The 21,767-nt window shown below is 39.5% G+C and overlaps 3 protein-coding genes across 13 annotated transcripts in view; 2 read left to right on the top strand and 1 right to left on the bottom strand.

The window, feature by feature from the left end:
- Positions 1-3,208, top strand: part of ABRAXAS1 (abraxas 1, BRCA1 A complex subunit) — a 30,333-nt gene extending 27,125 nt beyond the window's left edge. For both annotated transcript variants that reach the window (XM_002814937.5, XM_054553497.2), the window contains 2 exons: positions 545-659; positions 1,249-3,208. In XM_002814937.5, coding sequence (XP_002814983.1) covers positions 545-659; positions 1,249-1,682 — 549 coding nt within the window. In that variant the 3' untranslated portion in view covers positions 1,683-3,208. The remainder of the gene's footprint in view (positions 1-544; positions 660-1,248) is intronic.
- On the bottom strand, positions 2,726-8,142 carry MRPS18C (mitochondrial ribosomal protein S18C). 3 transcript variants are annotated; one of them, XM_002814938.5, is made up of 6 exons: positions 7,940-8,112; positions 7,147-7,202; positions 5,685-5,768; positions 4,338-4,395; positions 3,115-3,174; positions 2,726-3,026 (listed from the first exon to the last, which is right to left on the bottom strand). In XM_002814938.5, the coding sequence occupies exons 1-6, from the start codon at positions 8,037-8,039 to the stop codon at positions 2,950-2,952; spliced, it is 435 nt and encodes a 144-aa protein (XP_002814984.1). In that variant the 5' UTR covers positions 8,040-8,112; the 3' UTR covers positions 2,726-2,949. The 3 variants fall into 3 exon arrangements, with proteins under 3 accessions (XP_002814984.1, XP_009238435.1, XP_009238436.1); XM_009240160.4 differs by lacking the exon at positions 4,338-4,395 and having other exon boundaries at positions 7,940-8,142; XM_009240161.4 differs by lacking the exons at positions 4,338-4,395; positions 5,685-5,768 and having other exon boundaries at positions 7,940-8,137.
- A 286-nt stretch (positions 8,143-8,428) lies between these two features.
- Positions 8,429-21,767, top strand: part of HELQ (helicase, POLQ like) — a 48,295-nt gene continuing 34,956 nt past the window's right edge. For 3 of the 8 annotated variants that reach the window (XR_008524217.2, XM_002814935.4, XM_054553492.2), the window contains exons 1-6: positions 8,429-8,725; positions 10,168-10,879; positions 15,107-15,285; positions 17,043-17,243; positions 17,991-18,063; positions 20,456-20,553. Coding sequence is in view for 7 of the 8 variants with exons in the window: in XM_002814935.4 (XP_002814981.2) it covers positions 8,429-8,725; positions 10,168-10,879; positions 15,107-15,285; positions 17,043-17,243; positions 17,991-18,063; positions 20,456-20,553 (1,560 nt within the window). In the remaining variant the exon portion in view is untranslated. Of the gene's footprint in view, positions 8,726-10,167; positions 10,880-15,106; positions 15,286-17,042; positions 17,244-17,990; positions 18,064-20,455; positions 20,567-21,767 lie in introns of those variants that run through there. The other 5 variants (XM_054553491.2, XM_024246089.3, XM_054553494.2 and 2 more) reach the window with 5 other exon arrangements.

The raw sequence follows: 21,767 nt of genomic DNA, 5'->3' as shown, positions 1-21,767 counted from the left end.
TGCAGTGGTGCAGTTTTGGCTTACTGCAACCTCTGCTTCCTGGGCTCAAGCGATTCATGTGCCTCAGTCTCCCGAGTAGCTGGGACTACAGGCATGCATCACCACACCTGGATAATTTTTTATATTTTTAGTAGAGACGGGGTTTCACCATGTTGCCCAGGCTGGTCTCGAACTCCTGAGCTCAGGTAGTCTACCCGCCTCAGCCTCCCAAAGTGCTGGGATTACAGGCGTGAGCCACTGCAGCTGGCCCAGGAGTTAATATTTCAGTTTATTTCTGTATATTTTCAGCGAAATAACTGGCATGATAAAAACTGTATAAATGAGAAGTTACATCTGAAAAAGCATTTTATAACCTATAAGGCTTATTTATAACCTACAAGTGCTTGTTACTGAGACCTTCCAGAAAATAAATAAAATTTATATAAAAGGCAAATAGTTCTGGGTATTATATACCACCAATGATTTTATATTATTTGTGAATCTAGACTATATTAGTACAGAGCTTGAAATCTTACCTATGCCCTTAAATTACTTTATTTTGCAGAGTATATGCAAAAAAGTGGAAGACAGTGAACAAGCAGTAGATAAACTAGTAAAGGATGTAAACAGATTAAAACGAGAAATTGAGAAAAGGAGAGGAGCACAGATTCAGGCAGCAAGTAAGTAAACAACACATCTCTACTTTCTGTGCTAAATTTTTTTTTTTTTTTTTTTTTTTGAGACGGAGTCTCACTCTGTCGCCCAGGTTGGAGTGCAATGGTGTGATCTCAGCTCACTGCAACCTCTGCCTCCTGGGTTCAAGCTATTCTCCTGCCTCAGCCTCCCGAAACACTGGGATTCCAGGTGCCTGCCACCATGCCTGGCTAGTTTTTTTTGTATTTTTAATAGAGACAGGGTTTCACCATGTTGGCCAGGCTGGTCTTGAACTTCTGACCTCAAGTGATCCACCCGCCTCAGCCTCCCAAAGTGCTGGGATTATAGGCGTGAGCCACTGCACTCGCCCCTTTCTGTGCTTTTAAAAAACATAATACTACGGTAGCTATATTGCTGACATGAAAGAACACAACTTTAATTTTGTCTTAGAATACTGTGGCATATAAATTAGAATTCAGAATTATGTATGTTATTCTCACTTTAGATAATACAACTGTTAAAATCTTTTTGACTTAATTTTACTCACAAATAGTTAATTATAAAAGCTTTGTAGACGAAATGTTCTATGTTGAACTGTTCTTCTCTTTTGTTTAGGAGAGAAGAACATCCAAAAAGACCCTCAGGAGAACATTTTTCTTTGTCAAGCATTACGGACCTTTTTTCCAAATTCTGAATTTCTTCATTCGTGTGTTATGTCTTTAAAAAATAGACATGTTTCTAAAAGTAGCTGTAACTACAACCACCATCTCGATGTAGTAGACAATCTGACCTTAATGGTAGAACACACTGACATTCCTGAAGCTAGTCCAGCTAGTACACCACAAATCATTAAGCATAAAGCCTTAGACTTAGATGACAGATGGCAATTCAAGAGATCACGGTTGTTAGATACACAAGACAAACGATCTAAAACAGATACTGATAGTAGTAACCAAGATAAAGCGTCCAAAATGAGCAGCCCAGAAACAGATGAAGAAATTGAAAAGATGAAGGGTTTTGGTGAATATTCACGGTCTCCTACATTTTGATCCTTTTAACCTTACAAGGAGATTTTTTTATTTGGCTGATGGGTAAAGCCAAACATTTCTATTGTTTTTACTATGTTGAGCTACTTGCAGTAAGTTCATTTGTTTTTACTATGTTCACCTGTTTGCAGTAATACACAGATAAGTCTTAGTGCATTTACTTCACAAAGTACTTTTTCAAACATCAGATGCTTTTATTTCCAAACCTTTTTTTCACCTTTCACTAAGTTGTTGAGGGGAAGGCTTACACAGACACATTCTTTAGAACTGGAAAAGTGAGACCAGGCACAGTGGCTCACACCTGTAATCCCAGCACTTAGGGAAGACAAGTCAGGAGGATTGATTGAGGCCAGAAGTTAGAGACCAGCCTGGGCAACGTATTGAGACCCATCTCTCTTAAAAAATAAAATGGAAAAGCAAGAATAGGCTTATTTCAAAAATATGGAAAGAAATTTATATGAAAATTTATCTGAGTCATTAAAATTCTCCTTAAGTGATACTTTTTTAGAAGTACGTTATGGCTAGAGTTGCCAGATAAAATGCTGGATACCATGCAATAAATTTGCAAAACATCTAAAATTTAAATTTGTCCTACATTTGTACTTGCTAAATCTGGCAGCCTTAATTATTACACAACTATAACACGACACAAACAGTAATCTCTCCCCTAGTTTAGAGTCCTTTGCATGAAATTTAGCAAATCCATCATTTTGAATACAGTACAAGCCTGGTAGTCCACTGTATTTGGGATAGGCCAGTGGGACTCAGAACTGATACATATATACATTTATGTCTATCATATTCAGTGTCTATTAGGCGTAAATCATCTCTTTATGTAAAAGACACTACTGATTTGAGGATAGACTTGTCTAGGAATGTTCTGTCCTTCTGTGACAGCACCACTATCCATCCCAATGTAACATTTCTACAAAGGGAAGATATCTTAACCAGGCATACTTACATTTGCTAGTTGGAAAATCATTCTGAACAGTTTTAATTCCATTCTATTGAATGGATTATTGTATGAGCTATTTGGGGATCAGATATAAATGACAATCACACAGAACCACTTTTATTCAACATATATAAAATGTGATGAGTGTTAACATTTTAAATAAGCAATCTGCTTAATGGACATTGGTATGAAGGGGAAGTGTCATTCTTTACCTCACTCCTGAAACACTTCTATCCAAAGGTTGGTTTGAGTCAGTATTGGCATCATACAACCACTTACTGTAAAATAAGTTTATTAGTGGTAACGTGATAGAATTTATTCCCGATATCTGATGTTACAAACTTTAGGGTCCTTGAGATATGCAGGATCCTTGTATGTAACTGGCATAAACCCTGTAAAGAGATAATTAAAGTTCTTGACAAAACATAATGAGCAAAATTTCAGCTAGCTCAATTCAGTTGTCGAGGTATTCTTTCTTACCCATTATTTGAGCTCTCTTAATTGCTTTTGTGATTTCTTTCTGTTTCTTCCCACAAAGACCTGTAAAATAAAAAGCTTTCTTATTCATAAAAAATGTCAATAAAGTTTGCAATTTTTTTTTTGAGACAGAGTCTCACTCTGTCACCCAGGCTAGAGTACAGAGGCGCTCTCTCGCCTCCCTCACTGCAACCTCTGCCACCCAGGCTCAATCGATTATCTTGCCTCAGCCTCCTCACTAACTGGAGGCATGCACCACCACCCCTGGATAATTTTTTGTATTTGTAGTAGAGACAGGGTTTCACCATATTGGCTAGGCTGGTCCTGAACTCCTGGCCTCAGGTGATCCGCCCACCTCAGCCTCCCAAAGTGCTGGGATTACAGGTGTGAGCCACCATGCCCAGCCTCAACAAGTTTTTAAGTCAAGGATTGGTAAATCATTTTTGTCAAGGGCCAGAATAATAATATTCTAGGTTTTGTGGGCCATACAGTCTCCATCACCGCCACTCAACTCTGCTGTTGTAGCTCGAAAACAACCATATGACACTATGTAAACAAAACTACAAAAACAAGTGGGGTTAGGTGCAGTGGCTCACACCTGTAATCCCAGCGCTTTGGGAGGCCTAGGCAGGTGGATCACCTGAGGTCAGGAGTTCAAGACCAGCCTGGCCAACATAGAGAAACCCCATCTCTACTAAAAATACAAAAATTAGCCAGGCATGGTGGTGCATGCCTGTAATCCCAGCTACTCGGAAGGCTGAGGCATGAGAATCACTTGAACCCAGGAGGCAGAGGTTGCAGTGAGCCGAGATTGTGCCACAGCACTCCAGCCTGGGTGACAGTGAGATTCCATCTCAAAAAAAAAAGTGGCATTTGTATATGATGAACCTAATCAAGATAAAAAGGGGGCAGGTCGGATTTGGCCTATGGGCCATAGTTTGCTGACACCAAGTTTAAGTATCAATCTAGGAATGATTATAGTATATTCCAAAACATCAACAACAGTTTTTTAAAGCCCAATTTTTCTATATAGTTAACTCTGCATAAGACAGCAAAATAATAATCCTCTTGGCCTAAGAGGCTTTTTCATAGTAACTAGCTCTAGTCCCTGTAGTATCTGATCTAGTAGTAATTTACAGCACAATTTGAAAATTTGAGTTTTCTTAAATGATAGATTGATATAATTTGTATCTACATTTATATTCCCATGATAAAAAACAAAATACCTGTAATGTGCCTTCCATAAATGCATCCAGTAAATGGAGAAACAAACTGGGACAAAAGCTGTTTTGGAGTTTTATTTGGAGGGGAAAAAAAAGTATTTGTTATTTATTTCTGAATGTGTAAATTTCAAAAAACAACCTTCAAGTTATATAAAGCTTTACTAAATTTCAGACACATTTCATAAAATATAAGAAAAAAATTGTTATTCTCCTGTTTTTAAATATTTTCTATCCAGTGTGTCGTCTATATATAATTAAACAGCAGATTAGTCAGCATATTCATTCAATGGTAAATCTGTTTTCTTGACTTCCACAGATACCTTTCTAAAATATTGCTTGAAACTAGCTACTAAAAAATTTCATCTATCATGACAAGCTATCACATTACCCTCTGATAATAATCATTAAGATAAATTATCAGAGGGTAATGAGATTTTCAAGAGGTACAAGTACACCAGGCATTTGCTATAATTTATGTTTCATTTAAATATTTCTTTAGAACTTTCTAGGTGCTAGTCATTATTCTTGGCACTTTGCATAATCTTCCTAGTATGTGTGTTTTTGTAATTTCTTGGTTCTCCCTCAAAGGCAGCTATCACCTTATACTATTGTCAATATACGGAATTTTTTTTTTTGACAGAGTTTCGCTCTTGTCGCCCAGGCTGCAGTGCAATAGCACAATCTCAGCTCACTGCAACTTCGCCTCCTGGGTTCAAGCGATTCCTCCTGCCTCAGCCTCCCAAGTAGCTGGGATTGCAGGCATACACCACCACACTCAGCTAATTTTTGTATTTTTAATAGAGACAGGGTTTTACCACGTTGGCCAGGCTGGTCTCAAACTCCTGACTTCAGGTGATCCGCCCGCCTTGGCCTACCAAAGTGCTGGGATTACAGGCGTGAGCCACCGCTCCTGGCCAACATACAGAATTCTAGCGCTATTCACTTGCCCCAAATTTGCAACTTCTAACTTGCTGAGAGTTAGACAAGAGATAAGTAATATGTGAATCAGTGATATGGGTGGTGAGGTAAAGAGATCAGCTTCACCAGATGAGCTTTTTCCAAAGTTTTGACCCTCACCAATTGAGAATTACCGCCACAGTGAGCTATTAAGATGTTTGGGGTAGTGAAAAAAACAGACTGGAAATAATAGTAAGTGGGGGAGAGCCAAGGTGCTTTTACTTGAATAAAGCAGAGATAAGCTTATACGTAGAATTATAACCAAATTTGAAATTATGAAGTTGCTAAAACAGTTACCTCTACAAAAGCCTGCTATAAACTGACTTGATTCTCTTTAAGCAGATCTATCAGAAGCAAAACCCTAAAATATAGTGAAGTAAAACCAGATCTCACCTGTACATTCTTATAATCTACATGCTTTCCACACAAGATACATTTCTTAAGAGGTTCTTTATAAGGATTTTCCATTGGAATGGGCTAGGGAAAGAAACGAAAAGTCTGATAATAGGATGTGTTAATTCTGAATTTTAAAAGGTTACTATTCTACATTCAAATCCATTCAAAGGATTAGTTATACCTTTCTTAACTGTGTACATATTTTGTATAAGCACTTTATTTTGTTTCAGTTTAGCCTACAAATTAACACATGGGAAGATTCTGGAATAAAGGACAATCTTTGTAGAATAAAATTTTATGGCAGAACAAAAATGATGTCTGATAAGAAAGTGATTGCTCCAGTGCTTTGCTCAGATTGTAGATAATGAAAAAATTTTTAGATTTAAGAAAACTTACAACACAATAGATAACATATGCCATTCTTAAATGAGTACAATCCCTAATTTATCCATCCCCATGTCTCTATCAAGTATTTTATCATTATTTTTATACATAGATAATGGCCCATGACTTACTGTAATAAAAGGTTCTTTGACTTTATCACCCCAGGCTACTATATAAGTTTGTATCAGCCTTTTTGGTTTTTCTGTTACCACCACTGCCTCTAATGCTTCTGTCACAGTGCCTCCTTCCTACCGTCAGTATGGCTGTCTCCAGGATAGAGGTTCTTAATCTAGAAATGGCTTTGAAGCCCATGACTCCCTGTAATCGTATGCAAAACTTCAAATGAATGGGACTGTGTGCCGCCTTCTGTGGAGAGGGTCCATAACTTTGATTAGAGACAAAGTGGGATTTATGAACTAAAAAAGAAATAATGTCCCTTTACTTTCTTAAAGTATGGTGCATGGATTAGATTACCAAGACAGATGCTCAGAGAAACTAGACAAGTTCTTTTGTTTTTTCCAATTCCTCAAACTTTCCAATTTACATTCAGCTCACATGACTACTCTTCAGCTCTGTGCCAAGTGCTTTGTATGGTCTGATTAGTGTCAAAATACCTTTGCATGAGGTAAGAACCTGTGCTTTCAAATCCATGTTAATACTATAGCCAACCTATAGCTAAGCTTTGTACAATCTCTTTTCAGTTATCTAAAATTCTACTCACCCAAACTACCTTTTAAAATTCCCAAATCATTTGCTTACAAAGGGCTATGTAAAAAAAAAAACAATTCCCAAATCACATATCCTTAAATTTAAGATCTAGGAAGAAAAATATGGTATTATAGCAGCTTTGCTTCTAATCTAGGAATTCCCCTACTTCAAAACTCAGCTGACTACAATCAATTCATCATCATTTCTGAACTCAGAGTAATTATCTAATTGTTTTGTCCTACAGCAGAACTCTATTCAAGCAGCTAAAATAAAAGATGTTAGAGTCTAATACCAGTTCTCGTTTTAAAAAGAAAAACAATTTGGTCATATTTGCAAAGGCCTTACTAATAGGAAAAAAAATTCTTACCAGGTCCTCGTTGCTGGATACCTGTTTATACTGTGAACAACCTCTTCTCCAAAGCACTGCGATTAAACAGAAACAGCAATTAACCATTTCTTTTTCTTAGCTGAATAGCTAAAGATTTTTGTTTTTATGGAGACAGGATGAATTAAGGGACACGATATTAAAGAAAGGTTTTGTATTCATTATATTCAGAATGACTGGTTAAAAACTTTTATATTTGGGACAGAGTAAGACTCAACATGGGTGTGCTTTCCAGGGCTTTGGGGAAAAAGCACCTATTTTCCCGCCCATACTTGCTCTCTTTCTGACATTTATTTTCCCTTCATTCCATGGTTAGAGAAAATTCTTAATGCAAATTCTTACAGGAGAAGCAACAGAAAGGCACTGTCATACCAAAAAGAAAGTAACAGACCCGTCCCGGAGAGAATTTATAGAGAAGCACAGAGAAGATAAAATTGCAAAAATTATACAATTTTGTTCTGTTTGGGGACCTTACACATCTGGAATTTGCTGCTGGGCGACTCTGGAAATGCCCCTTCCTAAGATTATCCAGAGATCTTAGGAAAGTCTCTGCTTTTTAAGAACCACTCCAACTTCCTCATACGTTTAAATACTTTAAAGGAGTGGATTAGACGACACTAAAACAGTCAAAGGCAATTACAGATTCCCACCCATCTTGGAGAAACTTAATCGCCTAGAAACCAGAGTTGTTTTGCTAACAGGGATGACTCCAACCATTAGGACTAAGGTTAATGCCTGCAACGCTACAATGGAGCATAGGATATGGAGACTTTACCCGTGTGAGTCCCGGGATGTGTAAGGCTGACAGCAGCCGTTACCAGGTGTGTCAACTTCTTCCTCCCTAGACCACCGCAAGCAGCAACCATAGCGGCCATGGTTCCGCGTTTCTTCCACTTCCTTTCACTCCAAATCGTTCCGAAAGGCCCCTTCCGGGACTCTTCCCCTGTGGGTTCGAGTGCCTCTGTTCAAAGGTTCCGCAGGAGAACGCTGAGGACCCGCGAGAGTAGGTGAGGTTTTTCAATACGCATGCGCAGCACCTTTCTGTCCGTGCCCTCGCTACGCGACAGGTCACGTGAGGCTTATGATTGGACAAGGTAGAAGTTTATGCTTGCTTCCGGTCCGCAAGCTCCAAGAGCTAACTAACTTGGGGTCTTTTCCCTAGGTGGATGTAAAAGCGGGTGCCGGCCTCCCACTCTCCCTTCCATATGGGCTTAGCGTTTGGGTCACTGAGAACGACGTCTGAATAGGGCCCTGGGTCCTTGCCATGGATGAAGGTGGTTCCCGCATCCGCCGGCGGGTGTCTCTCCCGAAAAGGAACCGTCCAAGCCTGGGGTGTATTTTTAGCGCTCCCACCGCGGCCGAGCTCGAGCCTGGAGATGAGGGGAAAGAGGAGGAGGAAATGGTGGCTGAGAACAGGAGGCGGAAAACCGCGGGCGTACTACCGGTCGAGGTACAGCCCCTTCTACTCTCAGATTCCCCCGAATGTCTCGTCCTTGGAGGTGGTGATACAAACCCGGACCTCCTACGTCGCATGCCCACTGACAGAGAGGTGGGAGACCAGGTACGGAGGACTTGGAACTTGAAACTGCCAACTTTTGGCATCCTTCCCAGATGCAAAGAGTTGACCAGTTTTATCGCCTTCGTTTACTTCTCTCATCTTCGTTACCACTGTTAATCGGCACTTAGGAGGTATTGATTGACTTATTTACATTTCTGTATAAATATGAAATGTAAACCCCGAGACATAAAAGTTGTACACGCAGCAGATAAGTGGCATGACTGAGACACAAATCTAGGCTTCCAGATAACTGCAGCTCCTACTGTACAAATAAAATCTGCTGTTTATTGAAGACCCGTTATGTTAAGCTAGTTACATTATCTAGATTTTACGACAGTAATCAGGCCCTGAAAAGTTGAGATACTACAGTTCTTGCTCCAAATCCTGTTGTCTTAATCACTTTACTATATTGCTGCCTCCAGGTTTGTGTCTCTTCTGTGTAGCAGACCACTCCAAGTCAGTATTCAGTTTCTCAGTCTCAATTCCAAATTCCCAGGAACTCCTTGGAGCGTCTAGTGGTACAACCATGTTTCTGTTACAGGCCAGTCTCTGTAGATTGTAGTCTGGGAGGGAAGCGCTGCGGTTACAGAAACTTCGAATGCGCTGACATTTCAGTAGACGTCTACCAGTCTTCCTGCTGTTTTAGTACAGCTTTAAGAATTACAATCTGGCCGAGTGCGGTGGCTCATGCCTGTAATCCCAGTGCTTTAGGAGGCAGATGGGAGAATCACTTAAGCCCAGAAGTTCGCGTTCAAAACCAGCCTAGGCAACAGAGACCCAGTCTCTACCAAAAAAAAAAAAAAAAAAAAAATTTTTTTTTTTAATTAGCCGGATGTGGTGGCCTGCACCTGTAGTCCTAGCTACTTGGGAGGCTGAGGCAGGAGGATCGCTTGAGCCCAGGATGTCAAGGCTGCAGTGAGCTGTGATCGTGCAGTGGCTGGAGCCACTGTGCTCCAGCCTGGGTGACAGAGCCAGACCCAGTCTCAAAAATTAGAATCTCGGTATCATCATAACACACCTAAACCTGCTGTTTAGGCAAGTAATTTAACCTCTTTGGGCCTCCATTTCTTCAGCTGTAAGATATCTGTTTACATATAGGTCTGTGATCCATATGTGACCATATAATTATATACGTGGTACAGCCCTAGGCTGAAGTGTTTTTTTGGGTTTTTTTTTTGTTTTTTTTTTGAGACAGAGTCCCACTCTGTTGTCCAGGCTGGAGTGCAATGGCACGATCTCGGCTCGCCGCAACCTCCGCTTTCCAGGTTCAAACAATTCTCCTGCCTCAGCCTCCGAGTAGCTGGGATTACAGGAGCGTGCCACTATGCTCGGCTAATTTTTGTATTTTCTGTAGACACGGGGTTTGACCATGTTGGCCAGGCTGGTGAAGCTTTTATTCTTAATGAAACTGGAATTGACCATAAGCGTTTTTGTTCTCTTTGCAGCATAATGACAGTGAAGTGGACATGTTTGGTGACTGTGATAGCTTTACTGAAAACTTTATAGCTCAAGTTGACGACCTGGAACAAAAATATATGCAACTCCCTGAACATAAGAAACATGCTACAGACTTTGCCACTGAAAATCTTTGCTCAGAAAGTATCAAAAACAAACTCAGCATTACTACCACAGGCAATCTTACTGAATTACAAACTGATAAGCACACAGAGAACCAGAGTGGACATGAAGGTGTCACTAGTGAACCTGGAGCTGATCTTTTGTATGATGTACCTTCCTCACAGGCTATATACTTTGAAAATTTGCAGAACTCTTCAAATGATTTGGGTGATCATTCTATGAAAGAAAGGGATTGGAAGTCATCCTCTCACAACACTGTGAATGAGGAACTGCCCCATAATTGCATAGAGCAACCCCAGCAAAATGATGAGTCCTCTTCCAAAGTCAGAACTAGTTCAGATATGAATAGGAGAAAAAGTATTAAAGATCATCTAAAAAGTGCCATGACTGGAAATGCCAAGGCCCAGACACCAATATTTTCTAGAAGTAAACAGCTCAAAGACACTCTCCTATCTGAGGAAATTAATATTGCTAAGAAAACAATTGAGTCATCATCAAATGACCTTGGTCCTTTTTATTCATTACCCAGCAAAGTGAGAGACCTTTATGCCCAATTCAAGGGAATTGAAAAATTATATGGTAATGCTTTTTGCTGGAATAAAAAATTTTTTTTCCTATCATTACCATAATATTAGTGCAAGTAAATAGAAACAAATGCTTTCATGGTCCATACTATTTCTCATTTTGAAAACAAAATATCAGTGGTCTCTCAACCCCTTCCATTCCTACGTATCCTGCTGCTGCTGAACCTCTTTCCTTCCCTCACAGTCACACTTATCAAACCAGTTATCCTTTCTGTTTCCTTACTTCACATAATTCCTCTAATTCCTCATCTATAAGAAAGGGATAATAAGTTGTTAGCAAGTTAGAGTCTGGTTCAAAGACATGCCAAATTAGATGTTGGTAATGATTTTCAATAATTATATTGGTAGCTTCTAAGTAAGAACTTTAGTAAATTACCCCACTCTAATTCTGGATTCTGTGCTCTCACTTAAGATCTGATGACTAAGACGTCTAAACACAGTGTTACTTTTAATGTTTACCTTATCTGACTTCTCAATAACTTACCTGATACTATTGACTACACCATTCTTGAAATTCGTGTTTCTGGATGTCCTTACAACCACTCCTGTTTTTTGACCCCGATTGTTTAGTAGATCCTCAGCTTTCTTAGCTTGTATTTCCTTGGGTGGCTCTGTCTTCTCTACCAAAACCTAGCTGTTGTGGTATGTCTTTGACACTCACATGTCTTGAGTGAAAGAAGTCAGTATTAGTAATACTGTTGATTAAACCAAACATCTTTCCCCCTACACCAGCAGCCGCAGCAACCTCTCCCCACGGGCGCATCCCTGCCACCACCCAGATGCTCTGCCTTGTGCTGCCGCTCCCAAAACTAGACATCTTTAAAGACAGCTGCAATTAAATTTAAGTCAGGGATGTCCAATCTTTTGGCTTCCTTGGGCCACATTGGAAAAAGTATTGTCTTGAGCCACAATAAAATACAGTAACACGATAGCTGATGAGCCAAGAAAAAAAATTGCAAAAAAAATTATCATAATGTTTTAAGAAAGTTTACAGATTTGTGTTGGGCTGCATTCAAAGCCATTCTGGGCCTCATGAGGGCCGTGGGTTGGACAAGCTTGTTTTAAGTGCAAAGAAGCAATAATATTAAGAAGGTATCTTGTGATGTTTTTCAAAAATCCAGGGTCCTTGCATATATTTCAGATATGTGTCATTTTATACAAAGAAGGGACAGTTGCTGCCATACTGGAGGGTCAGCCCCATCAACCTTCCACTTCGTAAGTTTTCTGGAACTCCTGTTAGGATCTTATGAATGATATGAAAACTTGGGTTCTTACAGAGAAGACAATCAGGTTGGAGAAGCAGAACTACAGGAAACAAAGTCTAATAAAAGACTCTACAAGAATCTAAATTGTGAGGTTCATGGTTTAAGAGCTAATGGTGTGTATTACCCTGGAAGTAGACGTTAACTTTCTTCCCTCTGTTTTTCTCCTAGCACCTCGCTTTTTGTTTAGTCTGCCAGAATGAATATCCTGAGGACAAGCCTCTATCTAACTCATCTTTTTTTCTTTTTTTTTTTTTTTTGAGACAGAGTCTCGCTCTGTTGCCCAGGCTGGAGTGCAGTGGCGCATCTCGGCTCACTGCAAGCTCCGCCTCCCGGGTTCGCGCCATTCTCCTGCCTCAGACTCCCCAGTAGCTGGGACTACAGGCGCCCGCCACCACGCCCGGCTAATTTTTTTTTTTGTATTTTTAGTAGAGACAGGGTTTCAGCGTGTTAGCCAGGATGGTCTCCATCTCCTGACCTTGTGATCCGCCTGCCTCGGCCTCCCAAAGTGCTGGGATTACAGGCGTGAGCCACCACACCCGGCCTAACTCATCTTTTTCTTAACTAGCACTGTGCCTGGTACACTCTGGTAGGTTCTCAACTGCTGGGGGTTGTCACTTAAAAATGCAACTTTAGCACTTTGTGCCTAGTTCCTCATCTATAAAAAGGGATAATTTTTTTTGCGAGTTAGAGTCTTGTGTTAAGGACATGCCAAATTAGATGTTGGTAATGATCGTCAGTAATTACATTGGTAGCTTCTAAGTAAGAACTTCAGTAAATAGCAACTTTTTAAATCTTTTTACCTCTAAATCTGGCTTAATAACATGACGAGATTAAAGCATAAATACATGCGCTACTTTTTGTTAAGCTAAAGCAGTGGTTCTCAAGTGTGGTTCCTGGACTGCAGCATCAACATCACCTGGAAAGTTGTTGAAGGGCATGTTCTCAGACACTTCCCCAGACCTACTGCATCAGAACCTCTAGGAGTATGACCTGGCAATCTATGATCATGGCTCACTACAGCGTCAACCTCCCAGGCTCAAGCAATTCTCCCACTTTAGCCTCCCAAGTCATGGGGACTATAGGCATGCGCTACCATACCCAGCTAATTTTTTTATATTTTGTAGAGATAGGGTCTCATTTTGTTGCCTAGGTTGGTCCTGAACTCCTGGGCTTAAGCAGTCCTGCTATCTCAGCCTCCCAAAGGGTTGGAATTACAGATATGAGCCATTGTACCTGGCTAGTTTTTTTTTTTTTTTTTTTCATGTGAAGATTATATTCATAAATATTGTTATTTTGTCATGTTATACTTAAAAATCTGAATTGGATAAAATGTGGCTATGGTTAAGTTATACTTTGGCATAAACGTCTAATTTGATAACTCAGGTGATACTAACCTGAAGTATTTTTCAATATTTATTCAATATTAAATTTAAGTATTTTTGAAATATTTTTAAAGAAAAAACATTCACAGTCACTTGTAGTATTTGGGAATCACCCAAAAGCACAATAAGTTACAGTTACTTGTAACTGTCATTCAGATATAACTTTTTTTTTTTTTTTTAACAGAGTTGGGCTCATCTTGAAATCCTGGTCTCAAGTGATCCTCCTGCCTTAGGCTCCCAAAGTGCTGGGATTATAGACATGATCCACCACTCCAGGGCAATGATCTGCGGTTTTTTTTTGTTTGTTTGTTTTTTTACTTAGCTGTATATTGAACATACATAGATCCATCTACTCTTCATTTTAAACTGCAAAGAATCTCATTGGTTGATTGTACAATAATTCATTCGGCCTTTACCCCCACCACCGTGGCACTTTGTTACCTACAAACAATGCTGTGTTTTATATGCTTTGGCTTCCGTTCTATAGATGTGGAATCCCAAAAGTAATACTACCAGATCAAAGGCAATGTGCAGTTCTATTTTTTTATACTAGGTTACTTTCCACAAGGATTCTAGCAGTTTATGTTCTCACAACCATACATGAGAATGGCTGTTTTCCCCACATTAGTCAGCTCTGGATTTTGCATGTATGGGGCTTTTTTTTTTATTATTATTATTTGTTTTTTATTTTAAAAATTTATTTTGCCAACCCAGTAAAGAACAGCTGAGCATCTTCTCATGTATTTATTGGCCATATGCATTTCTGCTGCTTATTGGCCATGTATTTATTGGCCATTTGCCATCTGCTGTGAAATGTGTTAAATTTTTTGCCCATTTTTCTAGTGATAAAACACTGAAGCACATTTTTAAAGACTTTTGATGATTTTTATTGTCAAATTATCCTACAGAGTAATTAATACTAGTTTTCACACAGTATCTTGGATCTGATCTATTTTCATGAATCCCGCCTTGCCAAATTGTGGGAATCCTAGACGTGCCATTAATAATCCTAGTCTTTTGTGGTTTAAAGAGTTTTAACAGTTTAAAATGGTTTTGGACCCATTCGAAGTTCAGGTCTCCGTGAGAGCTAGTTAAAGTTTTTATTGGTTTGTGTAAAACCTAATAGATTTGTTTCCCTCCTCCCCCTGCTTCTCTCTGAGATGGCTTTTGGCTGAATGAGGAAGGGAAGCTTATATAATCTCCTTGCAGAACATAAGAGGAAGACATTAGAATTCACATACGTCCTTGTACTGTCCCTTTGTTCCTCTGATATCTTAGATGGCACTCCTTGTCCACGAGGCTGCTACCTGCCCTGCTGTAATATTGGACCCAAGTCTGCAGCTGGTGAATAAATGGGCTGGTTGCCCACCTTGCTGCTTAGGCCTGAACTAGGCTCTCACTGGCTGTACTACTTGCACATTTGGGATTTTTGACATGTAACATTGGTTATAATTAAATTTATCCTTATGAGAAGATTGCTCCACAGGAAGGGATTTGATTTTTTTTCTTAGAAAACTTTTGAGTTTCAAAGTTTGGAAGGGGAAAATAATGCCTTTTTTTTTTTTAATTCCACAGAATGGCAACATACTTGTTTAACATTGAATTCTGTGCAAGAAAGAAAAAATTTAATATATTCCTTGCCAACAAGTGGTGGAAAAACCCTCGTGGCTGAGATTTTAATGCTGCAAGAACTGCTTTGCTGTCAGAAAGATGTTTTAATGATTCTTCCATATGTGGCAATTGTCCAAGAAAAGGTGTGTGTGTGTGTGTGTATGTTTTAAAACAAATGTTATTTGCTAATACTTTGACGTTAAGATCTATAAATCTAATAACTTTGTATTGTTGAGAAGTACCTGTTTTTTTTTTTTTTTGAGATGGAGTCTTGCTCTGTCACCCAGGCTGGAGTGTGGTAGCACCATCTTGGCTCACTACAACCTCCGCTTCCCAGGTTCAAGCGATTCTCCTGCCTCAGCCTCCCAAGTAGCTGGGATTACAGGCCCATACCACCATACCCAGCTAATTTTTGTGTTTTTAGTAGAGACAGGGTTTCACTATATTGGCCAGGCTAGTCTCAAACTCCTGATCTCCGGTGATCCACCCGCCTCAGCCTCCCAAAGTGCTGGGATTACAGGCATGAGCCACTGCGCCTGGTGAGAAGTACCTCTTAATAATGGAGAATTAATATTTTTAGAATGTATAAAAGCAGTATATACTACCTAAAATCTCTTCAAATACTAATTACCAGTTGTTGAAAGTTTTACTTTTTCTAAACTGGTGGATTAAACATCATCTTAAATGTTCTATTACTATTTACCTTGCTTTTTCTTTTTTGAGATGTAATCTCCCTCTGTCGCCCAGGCTGGAGTGCGGTGGCACAATCTCTGCTCACTGCAACCTCCGCGTCTTGGGTTCAAGTGATTCTCCTGCCTCAGCCTCCCAAGTAGCTAGGATTGCAGGTGTGTGCCACCATGCCTGACTAATTTTTGTATTTTTAGTAGAGATGGGTTTTCATCATGTTGGACAGGCTGGTCTGGAACTTCTGACCTGAAGTGATCCTCCACCTCGGCCTCCCAAAGTGCTGGGATTACAGGTGTGAGCCACTGTGCCCGGCCTTACCTTGCTTTTTCAAGCAGAAACTATTTCTAAAATGTGTTATTCTGATACTTTTTTTTTTTTTTGGAGACAGAGTCTTGCTCTGTCGCCCAGGCTGGAGTGCAGTGGCATGATCTCAGCTCGCTGCAACCCCCACCTCCCAGACTCAAGTAATTCTCATGCCCCATGACCCCACCCAGCAGCCAGAATCGCAAGCACACACCACCATGCCCGGCTAATTTATTTATTTTTAGTAGAGATGGTGTCTCGCCATGTTGGCCAGGCTGATCTCAAACACCTGTCCTCAAGTGATCCACCTGCCTCAGCCTCCTAAAATGCTGAGATTACAGGCATGAGCCACCACACCCCTGATGCTTTTTGTCATCAAAGGAGACAGTTGAAATTTATTTTCACATGTATTTTAGAAGTTGCATTTATTTTGCAAAGATCGAGACATTACAGCATTTCTTATGTATGTCTTGCCTGTGACCTTGTTCCTGTTGATGGGTATTAAACACTACTTTAGCTTTTTTGAACACCATGAGCACCTAGTAGAGGGGTTTTTTATCTGTGTTTTTTGGTTTTGTTTATTTTATTTATTTATTTTTGAGTCAAGGTTTTGCTCTGTCGCCCAGGCTGGAGTGCAGTGGCGTGACCAAGACTTACTGCAGCCTCAATTCCCTGGGCTCAAGCAGTCCTCCCACCTCAGCTTCCCGAGTAGCTGAGACTACAGGCCTGTGCCACCACAGCCAGCTAATTTTTTATTTTTTATAGAGATGAGGTCTCACCGTGTTGCCCAGGCTGGTCTCACCCTCCTGGGCTCAAGTGATCTTCCCGCTTCAGCCTCCCAAGGTGCTGGGATTACAGGCATTGGCCACAATGCCTGGCCAATTTTTCTTCATTATAACTAATATTCTAGATTTCAGGTTTGTCAAGTTTTGGTATAGAACTCGGTTTCTTTGTTGAAGAATATGCTGGAAGCAAAGGAAGATTTCCTCCAACTAAAAGAAGGGAAAAGAAATCACTATATATTGCCACTATTGAAAAAGGACATAGCTTGGTGAACTCCTTGATTGAAACTGGAAGAATTGGCAGTCTGGGTCTGGTTGTTGTAGACGAGGTTGGTTAATACTTTTGTAATTTGTATTTTTATTATACTAAACATTTATTATTCTGGTTATTGTGTGGATCTACTTAGTACCTTAATACCTCTATAAAAATAAATTTATTTGAACATATAGACAATATAGGTGAAGACATTCTATGCTTGATAATCTTAAATTTGGTTTTGTGTCAAGTGTTTCTTAAAGCGTGAACACGTATGTGTGTAGTATACAATTTTATAGGCCGGGCATGGTGGCTTATGCCTGTAATCCTAGCACTTTGGGAGGCCAAGGCAGGTGAATCACTTGGTGTTAGGAGTTCAAGACCAGTCTGGCCAACAGGTGAAACCCTGTCTCTACTAAAAATACAAAAATTAGCCGGGCGTGGTGGTGGGCGCCTGTAATCCCAGCCACTCGGGAGGCTGAGGCAGGAGAATCACTTTAACCCGGGAGGTGGAGGTTGCAGTGAGCCAGGATCACGCCACTGCACTCCAGCCAGGGGATCAAGAGCCAAACTCCGTTTCAAAAAAAAAAAATTTTTTTAATAGTACTTATGAATCCCAGATTTATAAGGATTTTGTACCAAAAGCTCATTAACCTAAATACCAGTGAAATAATATACATGTATTATAGTTGTTATGTTCAAAATACTTAAAAGTTATAAGCAACTCTTTACAAACAAATTTCATATGAATATATGCATGTTTTATATGAGCATTATATGAAGATTTCCTTCTCTGCCCTTTTTAAAAAAAATCTCGAAGTTGCACATGATTGGTGAAGGAAGCCGTGGAGCTACACTGGAAATGACCCTAGCAAAAATCCTCTACACTAGCAGTAAGTATTTTTTAAATGAGGTCATGAATTGATTTATAATCAAGAGACTTATAAAATACTAAATTCTATCACTAGCTACAGTATGTAACCTAAAGCAAGATACTTAAGCTTTTTGCCTTTGTTTTAAAATTTCTAATGAATAGAATTTTGAAGGTAAATGAAATTGGTATTTGAAGAAGTCCTCTATTATTATCCGCCACTTACTAGCTATGTGTGCCCAAGCACATCTCTCAACTTCTATGTTTCTTTATCTGTAAAACAAGGATAATGATGGTACCAGCCTGATGGGATTGTTGTAAGGATTGTGTGAGTTAACACATATATTGCATTCAGCAGTGCTTAGCATACTGCATTCAGTAAGGGTTTGCTGCTGCTACTGCGGCCATTATTATCATCACCATAATAATACATATAACATAAATATTATAATAATAATATTGTAAAGCAATACATTTAAATAGGTCACTTTAAGGAGCTATTTTGCAGCATCAGGTAGTCTTTAAAGTTTATGAAAAATTTATTCTAAATGTCATAACCTACTATTGATATGCTATTGCAATATTTACCTTATATATGGAAAAATTAACTATAAAGGTCAAATCTTAAAAAGTATTTTAAAAATTTCAACAGCAACAATATTTAAGCAGGTTATAGCATTTTATAATTGTTCATTCAAAAAATATTGATCACCTACTGTGTGCTGGGCACTATTTTAAGTGCTAGGGATACAGCAGTGAATAAAACAGTCCCTGCTTTCATCAAGCCTGTATTTTAGGGCATTCCTATTTGAATATTCTATGAACAGCTAAGCCTAACTAAGGCTTAGTCTGAGCCCAGCTCATTTCCTTCAAAGCCGTTCTTGAGCCTGAATTCTCAGCCACCACTCTCCAGCCAGCCAAGCCAGGATCCTACATATTCTATCAGCAACCAAATCCTGTCTGCTTTACCTCATAAATCTATTTTTACTACTGTCTCTCCTATCCCTCATTACCACTAGGTCTTTAGTTCAGTACCTCATCCTTTCTACCTGGCTTGCCACAGAAATCACCAAGTTCTTCTGTGTACCCACTGCCCTTCATCCACCAAATCCATCTTTCTTTAGCACAAGTAGAATGATCTTTCCCAAATGCAAATCCTATTAGTTTATTTTACTGTTTACCATTCTTTAATAGCTCCCCTTTGCTTTCTGCATAAATCCCTAATTTCTTAGTACAGCCTTTCTTGATTTGACCCCATGCCCACCTCTTCAGCTTTGTAGTCTATCTTTATGGAATGAGGATACTCCCACTTATTCCTCTTTCAGCCAGTTTCTTGAATGATCATTTCAAGACATAGGAGCAATGAAGAAACATTTGCAAAGAAGGCCTATTTGGGTTTTCATTCTATAGCTAAGTCTGTAGAAAGCAGCCATTTTGTATTGCCCAGGATGTCGTATGGCTTCATAAGCTTCACTCCACCTTTATTTAAAACAACATCAACAAAAACTATAGTCCCAGCTACTCGGGAGGCTGGGGCAGGAGAATCGCTTGAACCCAGGAGGTGGAGGTTGCAGTGAGCCGAGATCATGCCACTGCACTCCAGCCTGGGCAACAGAGCAAGACTCTGTCTCAAAAAATAAATAAATAAATAAAATTAAAAGTTAGCTTGATAGCAAGATCTCATAGAGGACTTTTCATGGGCCAAGAGTTCGAGACACATTTAGCCCTCTATCCTACCAACTCTACATCTGTCTATAGCCATACCTGTGGAATATATCATAGCTCTTCATAAAGGGGATCCTGATAGACAGTTATAAGCAAATTTATACTCATTTATTATTGTTTAGAAGCCTTAATATCCTACTTCTTGCCAAGTTCGAAACTCTATAAACTTCTAAGTAGTACCTTTCAGGATACCTGAAAAATTTCATTCTTCAAATGCCAGTTTAATACTCTGGTAATATATTTGTAGTTTTCTTTTTTTAAGAGGTCAGGTCTCACTGTTGCCCAAGCTGCAGTGCAGTGACACAATCATGGCTCACTGCAGCCTTGACCTCCTGGGCTCAAGTGATCCTCCCACCTCAGCCTCCTAAGTAGCTGGGACTACAGGCGTGCACTACCATGCCCAGGTAATTTTTAATTTTTTTGTAGAGATGAGGTCTTACTATGTTGCCCAGGCTAGTGTTGAAGTCCTGGCCTCAAGTGATCTTCCCACCTCAGCCTCCCAAAGTGTTGAGATTACACATGTGAGCCAGGCACCCAGCTATTTGTATTTTTCTTACTTACCTCTCCCACCCCTTTCCCAAATCACTCAGGAAGAATTCAGAGCACAAAAGATTTGCTAAAATTACTTTATGATATATTAAATAACATATTTTCCTTAACACTTTGGCTTTTGTTTGTTTGTGTTTCAGAAACAACTCAGATTATTGGTATGAGTGCAACGTTAAACAATGTTGAAGACCTACAAAAGTTTCTTCAAGCAGAATATTATACCAGTCAATTTAGACCAGTATGTACCTAAGGTTTGCACTGTATTGATTTGTTTTGTATTCATCTAACTTAGAAATGAAAGCAGTAAACATAGGTTTTAAATAATTCTGTAGAGTAGTGAAGGGGCGTATTTTACTCACCATGACTATATGCTAATAAGAGGTTGTGTGTAGAGAATTTAAGAATTTGTGTATAGGTCAGGGATCTTGGGTTGGGTCACTAATGTGTCTATAGCCTGGCCCACAGGCTCTCAATGAACGTTCATTGAATGAATTTTCCCAGACCCCCATTTTATTTTTTCAGTTCTTATTCTCTAAACTAAATTTTTTTATTTGGCAAAATTTTAGTGAGACATGTTTTGAGTTATTGGCACGTTAAAAAATATATCTTAAAATTTAAAATATTTTTAAATATTTATATGTTAGTAGTTATAATACTTTTTTAATAAGTTAAGGCTTCTCGTGGATTTACATGTAAACTCCTCAACAGCAGCATTCCCAAAATGCTTGAAGAAAGTAAACAAATATAATTTGTGGTTATTTGAAAATAGCTTGTAATGTATATATATTTTTGTGTGCAGTACTACTGTGTATGTTTTGGGTCTAAATAGCTTTTCAGTGTCTAAATAGGTTTTCAGAAAATATTTTTTTTAATTGCCAAATTTTAATTTGAAATTTGATGTTTTAGCCGGGTGCAGTGGCTCACACTTGCAATGCCAACACTTTAAGAGGCCGGGGCAGGAGGATTGCTTGAGTCCAGGAGTTCAAGACCAGCCTGGGCAACATGGCAAGAACCCGGTCTCTACAAAAAATTAAAAAATTAGGGCTGCCGGGCGCGGTGGCTCACACCTGTAATCCCAGCACTTTGGGAGGCCGAGGTGGGCGGATCGCGAGGTCAAGAGATCGAGACCATCCTGGCCAACATGGTGAAACCCGACTCTACTAAAAAATGCAAAAATTAGCAGGGCATGGTGACGCACGCCTGTAGTCCCAGCTACTCTGGAGGCTGAGGCAGGAGAATCACTTGAACCCAGTGGGGTGGAGGTTGCAGTGAGCCAAGATTGCGCCACTGCACTCCAGCCTTGCGACAGAGCAAAAAAAAAAAAAAAAAAAAAATAGAGCATAGTAGCACTCACATATAGTCCCAGCTACTTGAGAGGGTGAGAAGGGAGGATCACTTGAGCCCAGAAGGTCAAGGATACAGTAAGCTGTCTTTGTGCCACTACACTCCAGC

This window comes from Pongo abelii, chromosome 3 (assembly GCF_028885655.2).
Source record: "Pongo abelii isolate AG06213 chromosome 3, NHGRI_mPonAbe1-v2.0_pri, whole genome shotgun sequence".
Lineage (NCBI taxonomy): Eukaryota > Metazoa > Chordata > Mammalia > Primates > Hominidae > Pongo > Pongo abelii.
Note: the sequence above shows the minus strand (reverse complement) of the source record. Positions and strands in the feature narration are given on the sequence as shown.